Source organism: Pseudophryne corroboree, chromosome 11, assembly GCF_028390025.1.
Source record: "Pseudophryne corroboree isolate aPseCor3 chromosome 11, aPseCor3.hap2, whole genome shotgun sequence".
Taxonomy (NCBI): Eukaryota; Metazoa; Chordata; class Amphibia; order Anura; family Myobatrachidae; genus Pseudophryne; species Pseudophryne corroboree.
Genome location: NC_086454.1, coordinates 17,137,801 through 17,145,300, shown reverse-complemented (window position 1 = coordinate 17,145,300; position 7,500 = coordinate 17,137,801). Strand labels below are relative to the sequence as shown.

Sequence of the window (7,500 nt, the reverse complement as noted above, 5' to 3'; positions counted from 1 at the left end):
AGACAACTCCCTGAAGGGACGTTACTCTGTTGTTTAGACGTGTGCAGTCTTTATACTGTGATCCCTCATGCTGGGGGTTTGGCAGCTATGTCTTCATTTCTTAGTTCTCATCTCCCTTCTGATATGTTTGACAATGACCTGTTTCTTACTTTGCTAGAATTAACTCTCCGTCGTAACTATTTTTTGTTTGACGGACAGTTCTTTTTGCAACTCAGGGGGTGTGCGATGGGGTCCCCTGTGGCCCCATCGTACGCTAATGTATATATGTTTGTCCAAGAGAATGAGATGTTCTTTAACAATCAGGATATCATTGATAATATTCTATTGTTCCGTCGCTATATCGATGATACCTTCCTATTATGGACGGGTGGTGAAAGCTCATTTAGGAAATTGATGTCAGACATTAATTGTAGAGATTCCCCCATCAAATTTACATTTACTTGTAGTACCAGTGATGCGCATTTTCTTGACGTAGCCATTAGGGTCGACAATGGCATCTTGACCACTGAGGTGTTTCACAAATCTACCGATCGCAATACCCTTCTGACGGCATCTAGCCAACACCCTGAGTCTTTAAAGAATGGCCTACCTCGGTCCCAGATGATGCGTATTGCACGCATTGTCAGTGATCCATTGGTACTTAATAGGGAAACTGATTCATTGATTACAAAATTTTTGGCCCGTGGCTATGATAACAGTCTTTTACAGGCCAATAAGGCGGAGGTGTTGTTGATACCTAGGCATGCGCTACTCAAACCTGTTAGGAAGCAACGTAGGCCGAAAATCCCTTTTCCCTGTGATTTTTCCACTTCCAATCCCATTATGAGACGGGCCACTCGGGCATTATGGCCTATAGTGTCCACTGACCCAGACCTGAAAGGGTTACATCAGTCCACCCCGATGATGGCACTTAGACGGGGGAGGAATATTAGAGATAGAGTGGTTAGAACAGACATCACCGGGATGGGAGCTTCCAAATTACCCAATGTACACTATAAAGCACCGGGTTGCTATCGGTGTAGTGGATGTACCACCTGCAGTTTCATGTTCAGTTGCAAAGCCTTCCAACACCCCCACTGCGAGAAAAAATATGACATCAGATTTGTGCTTACCTGCTCCACCACCCATGTCATTTATATCATTATATGTCCCTGTGGACTGTTCTATGTTGGGCAAACCATTCGTAAGTTTTCTGAACGAATGGCTGCCCATAGGTCGGCTATCAAATTAACCCTCGAGGGTAAACTGATTGACCAACCGGTGGCCAAACATTTCAAACAGGCCGGCCACTCTTTAGAATCCCTCCGGTATTTTATGATTGATCACGTCCCCCTGTCACTACGTGGGGGGGGATAGATCTAAAACTTTACTTATCAAGGAAGCACGCTGGATCACCCGATTGGGGACTATATTTCCGGGTGGTCTTAATGAAAAAATAAACTGGAACACACTGGTATAGCGATGAGTCTTTAGTATTTAGCACAGTTTTCCTAATATTGCTGGTCTCTTACATTATGGTACAATGTGTTGAAATTCTGTATTGGGATATATATATGTGTTGCAGGTGTTTGTCTTTGCATTTCCTCTTAGATTCTGTATATGTTTTTAAATACCACTGTTTTAGTTGCATGTTTTGTTATGTGCCTATGCATAGTGTATAGGGGCATAGTAACTGCACTGTTGTCTGATGCGGGTGCCTCCGATCCTCTTTTGCTCCCCTCGCAGATTCCTCCCCGACTGAGCTTCCCACGCCTGTCAGCTGTGGAACGCAGCGCTGGCTGGCGGTGGAACGCATGCTTGCGTTCCCCTGGCAACCGCCAGCCCTGTACATGGAAATGACGCGGCGGATGCAGCAGGGTGAAGGAGACGCGATGGCGGAAATGAGGGATGGTGACGCCGGCGGTGTGGGGTTCTATTTAAATGGGTAAGTGTATTCACTTGTATTTCTGCTGAGTTCATTCTGAGGACGGGGCTTGCTGCCCCGAAACGTTAATGACATGAAATAAAATCTCTTCACGTTTTCATGATCTCCGAGTGCCGTTTCACCTGGACCGATATCAAACTGCTTAAACTGGCACCGGAGCAAGCGGATTCCAGGATATGAGTGCCGGCTAACACTGGAAGTATATATATATATATATATATATATATATATATATATATATATATATATATATATATATATATATATATATATATATATATATATATTTATTATATAAATAATTTTTTTGTCTTTAATATAAATATGCTATTATATATAAAAGCCTATGTCTATCTGGGTTGCTCCCCCAGCACCATTCTATGGTTCTATGGATATATGCAGGTGTGGACTATGCAATTGACTCTAATAAATAATACCACCGACACATCCAAAGGGTCACTTACCCAAAACACCAATCTCCAGACCTCTCAGCCCGGCTTCGATGTGGTCATAGATCTCTGCAGGTTTCCCGAAGTCTGCGACAATGACTTTGGTCTCCACTTTGAATTTCTCTCCTGAGAAGAAACAGATGAGTTGCAATGGACGTTAGCAGTGATGTGCGAGGCAGAGCGAGACGGTATGTCAGCCATAGCACGGAACCCACAACTGACTGATCAGCGGGTGTGAGGCGGCACACTTGCCCTTCGAGTCAGCGTTTGACAGTCGCCCATATAGTAAGTACACGGACAGCGCGCATTACACGGATCGGGTGCCCCTGTTGGTTACACCCAATCACTGTGCAGAATGACACCTCTCAGAATTACAGACATCAATTCGCCATTAGGCATAGCATGGTACACCATTATTTACCGTATAAATAATACTTTGTATCTCATATCTTAATAACCAATTACACTCCAAGTGGAAAAATATATGTGTAATAGTGTTCAGCCGCTGTCACAGGTCCCCAAGGTGACGTCGGTCAGCAGTAATACACCACAGTAGGGGGCACTCTGTGTGTGGTGCAGGGGTTTATGTCATAGGGGGTAATTCAGACCTGATCGTAGCAGCAACTTTGTTAGCAGTTGGGCAAAACCATGTGCACTGCAGGGGGGGGGGGCAGATGTAACATGTGCAGAGAGAGTTAGATTTGGGTGGTTTATATTGTTTCTGTGCAGGGTAAATCCTGGCTGCTTTATTTTTACACTGCAATTTAGATTTCAGATTGAACACACCCCATCCAAATCTCACTCTCTCTGCACATGTTACATCTGCCCCACCTGCAGTGCACATGGTTTTGCCCAACTGCTAACACATTTGCTGCTGCGATCAGGTCTGAATTACCCCCATAGCTTCTAACGCGCAAGTGTCACTGAAGAACGCCGGCATGATGTTATCACAACAGTATATACAGATTATCGGCTTAGTGATATCACCACCATGGCGCACCAGCGGTAATACAGATTACGTTCCCAAGGAACGGGGGATGGAGGGTACAGTGTACCTGCAGGAAGCTTCCCGCTGAATCCCAGGTGAAGGCTACATGAGAACCGGAATAGGGATCTATGCGGACAGGACACCCCAGCAACGTGTCTCTATAACCCAATTCAGAAAGATCATACAAGAAGCCAACACCCCGCAGCGAGGCCGATCGGTCGCCCTGTCTTATTCTTCTATCAGGTATATTCTGGCTATAATCGGTGTCTGCCTTTTAATAAAGAAAACAGAAGGCAGAAAGCAGCCACAATAAATGTATAAGAGCCCTAATGCCGGGAAGAATCAGCGTTTATATATAGACTGGTACAGAGATGGAGGCTATTTAAGGACAGGCAATGCATCTCGCTGCTCTGTGACTCATCGTGCGTCTCCCCCCTTCACACAGGTTCTCCTCTTTTGAAGAATAATGCCAATGTAATCATTCTATGGGGAGTCTTCAGCGGCTGGGCAGAGAAAAGACAGCCCTTTATAGACCGCAAGACCTCTGCAGGTCTCCAGCAGGGAGAAGGTTAATCAATGCAGTCACTGGTCGGCCAGTCAACGGGGATACATTCAAAGTACCAAATGTTACAGCCGTACTCCAAACATAGTGTACAGGGTGACCCAGCTACATTGTAAGGCTGGGATCACAGAGTGCACGGCTGGGGGGGGGGGGGGGGGGGGTCACAGAGTGCACGGCTGGGGGGGGGGGGTCACAGAGTGCACGGCTGGGGGGGGTTCGTACACAGCTGGAGGGGGTCACAGAGTACAGGGCTGGAGGGGGTCACAGCTGGAGGGGGTCACAGAGTACACGGCTGGAGGGGGGTCACAGAGTACACGGCTGGAGGGGGGTCACAGAGTACACGGCTGGAGGGGGGTCACAGAGTACACGGCTGGAGGGGGGTCACAGAGTACACGGCTGGAGGGGGGTCACAGAGTACACGGCTGGAGGGGGGTCACAGAGTACACGGCTGGAGGGGGGTCACAGAGTACACGGCTGGAGGGGGGTCACAGAGTACACGGCTGGAGGGGGGTCACAGAGTACACGGCTGGAGGGGGGTCACAGAGTACACGGCTGGAGGGGGGTCACAGAGTACACGGCTGGAGGGGGGTCACAGAGTGGAGGGCTGGAGGGGGGTCACAGAGTGGAGGGCTGGAGGGGGGTCACAGTACACGGCTGGAGGGGGGTGGGGGTCACAGAGTACACAGCTGGGGGGGTCACAGAGTACACAGCTGGGGGGGTCACAGAGTACACAGCTGGGGGGGTCACAGAGTACACAGCTGGGGGGGTCACAGAGTACACAGCTGGGGGGGTCACAGAGTACACAGCTGGGGGGGTCACAGAGTACACAGCTGGGGGGGTCACAGAGTACACAGCTGGGGGGGGGTCACAGAGTACAAGGCTGCAGAACTATGGGGGTTACTCAGTTGTTGGTAAACCAACAAAAGTTAGCAATTGGGCAAAACCATGTGCACTGCGAGGGGGGGGGCAGATGTAACATGTGCAGAGAGTTAGATCTGGGTGGGTTATATTGTTTCTGTGCAGGGTAAATACTGGCTGCTTTATTTGTACACTGCTATTTAGATTTCAGTTTGAACACACCACACCCAAATCTAACTCTCTCTGCACATGTTACATCTACCCCACCTGCACTGCAGCATGGTTTTGCCCATTAGTGTGATTTTTTGGTTTGCAAAGAACTCTGAATAACCCCCAATGTCAACAAACAAAAAGGTAATGCTGCAATTGACACAACATTACTTAGGTCCATTTTCTTACATTCATTTCTGCATGTACTGGGCCTCAAGGCCCCCTTCAGGTGGGCATGCACTAGGCCGTCCGGCCGGTTCACTAGCCTACCTGACGATCGGTAAGTGCATGCACTTACCAATCGTTGGCCTCATGTGTTTTTCGGGACATCACAACTGGGCAGGCACATGTTGTGGTTGTCAATCACTTGCAGCAAGTGCCAACCGCCTGTACACACAGCATACATCACCCATTCCAGGAGGGGCAAAATGCTCTGTTCCTGGACTTTGCTCCCAATTAATGATTGCCATCACCTGTGATGAAACACCTTTCCTACCAAATAACTAGTTCAAGTGACAGAACTCACAAATTAAGAGGGAAGTCCAGGAACAGAGCACTCCGCCCTCCTGGAATGGGTCACGTTGGAAGGTATGTACACAGCACAATGCACTGATATATCTGCAGCTATACTGACCTTCGGCCGTGCTGCAGGCCGACAAGATATGTCAGACAAATCTGGTATATACACCAGCCGACGCAGACAATTGGCCAGTGTGTTCCTAGTATAATAGTCCAGGTTTAAAGGATATCCATGTCTCAGCACAGGTAGATAAATCAAATTGACAGAGATAATAATTAAGTCACCTGTGGCCAAGCATGGACAGATTTAAACCCTGGACCAGTAGGATGCCTGGAGGATAGAGTGTGGGAACCTCTGTAGTAGGCTTTGTCTATAGGGGCAATTCAGACCTGATCGCTAGGCTTTTTTTGCAGTCCTGCGTTCGCATAGGTCGCCACCTATAGGGGAGAGTATTTTAGCTGTGCAAGTGTGCGATCGCATGTGTAGCAGAGCTGTGCGAACAGATCTTGTGCAGTCTCTGCGCAGCCCAGGACTTACGCAGCCGCTGCGATCACATCAGCCTGTCCGGGACCGGAATGGACGTCAGACACCCTCCCTACAAACGCCTGGACACGCCTGCGTTTTTCCAACCACTCCCAGAAAACGGTCAGTTGCCACCCACAAACGCCTTCTTCCTGTCAATCTCCTTGCGATCGGCTGTGCGAATGGATTATTCGTAAAATCCATCGCACAACAACGATCCGCTTTGTACCCATGTGACGCGCCTGCGCATTGTGGTGCATACGCATGCACAGTTCTGACCTGCAAAAAAAGCTAGCATGCGATCAGGTCTGAATGACCCCCCATGTGCATTAAACTCACTTTACAGAAATCCCTGTTGTACGAGAAACAAAAGTGCCTCCAAACCTTTATGGTAGATGGAAACAGCACACAAGATGCAGTTTCCTTGTCCGACCGGATTTCCAGCGGTCCTGATGTAAAGATCCCAATCAGAGGTTGATCAGGATTTGCAGACTTTTTAGCACAAAACAAAACACCTATCAATTAGGTCTAAAACAATCTAGCCAACCGTATGCCGGCTCCTCTAGAGCAGGGGTAGCCAAACCTGATCTTTGAGAGCTACCAACATTGCATGTTTTCCTGGTGTCCTCCTAGAATCACAAGTGAAGTAATTAGCTCCACCTGTGGTGCTTTTAAAATGTGTCAGAGAGTAATGAATACACCTGTGCACCAGCTAGGTGTTCTGGAAAAACGTGAACTGTTGGTAGCTCTCGAGAACCAGGGTTGGCTACCCCTGCTCTATAGTCTACCCCGGTTTGCCCATTTGGTTTCTAGCCGCCAGGAACACAAACTTGGAATTTTTCATTTTGGTTTTGGTTACGTGGAATTTCCTTTCTGTATCACTATAGAATAAACATATTTTCACGTGCAACAACAAGCTAAGGTAATATGGTAAAATGTTTCCATTTCTTTAACGCACAACTGAAAACCTCAAAAATATACAAATCTGCATTTTCCAATTATAGCAAAAGCAAAACCTGTTTTACCACCCATCTGAGGAATTTGGTTTCCATTTATCGTACATTTTTCCGTCATCTTACCCCCATAATGCGCACATCAGACGGACAGGCTACAGTCTTAAGAACAGGCTTACCATACGATCCCTTTAAACCGGGACATTAATGAATTACACAGGTTATGTGGCTGGCTGGCTTCAAGACTGCATTTCACCTGGTTTAATCAGCCACAGAATCTGTATAATTCAGGAGTGTCCCCGTTTAAAGGGTTCATATGGTACGCCATACACAGTCTATATATTTCAGGTCACCAATTTATTTTTGTTACTAGACGTTAGCAATACACAATATTTCGCTACCAGGATGAACAGAATTTGATAAGACACTGCGATGGCCTATGTCTGTAGGTGCAATACGTCACGATGGCTGTTCATGACCGCAGCGATACCTCTGGAGACTGCACGCAAGTAAC

The 7,500-nt window shown here is 47.5% G+C and overlaps 1 protein-coding gene across 1 annotated transcript in view; it reads right to left on the bottom strand.

The window, feature by feature from the left end:
• HSD17B12 (hydroxysteroid 17-beta dehydrogenase 12) overlaps nucleotides 1-7,500 on the bottom strand; it is a 158,515-nt gene that overhangs the window by 80,597 nt on the left and 70,418 nt on the right. Inside the window, exon 2 of the mRNA XM_063944154.1 lies at nucleotides 2,389-2,499. Within this exon, the coding sequence (XP_063800224.1) occupies nucleotides 2,389-2,499 (111 nt within the window). The remainder of the gene's footprint in view (nucleotides 1-2,388; nucleotides 2,500-7,500) is intronic.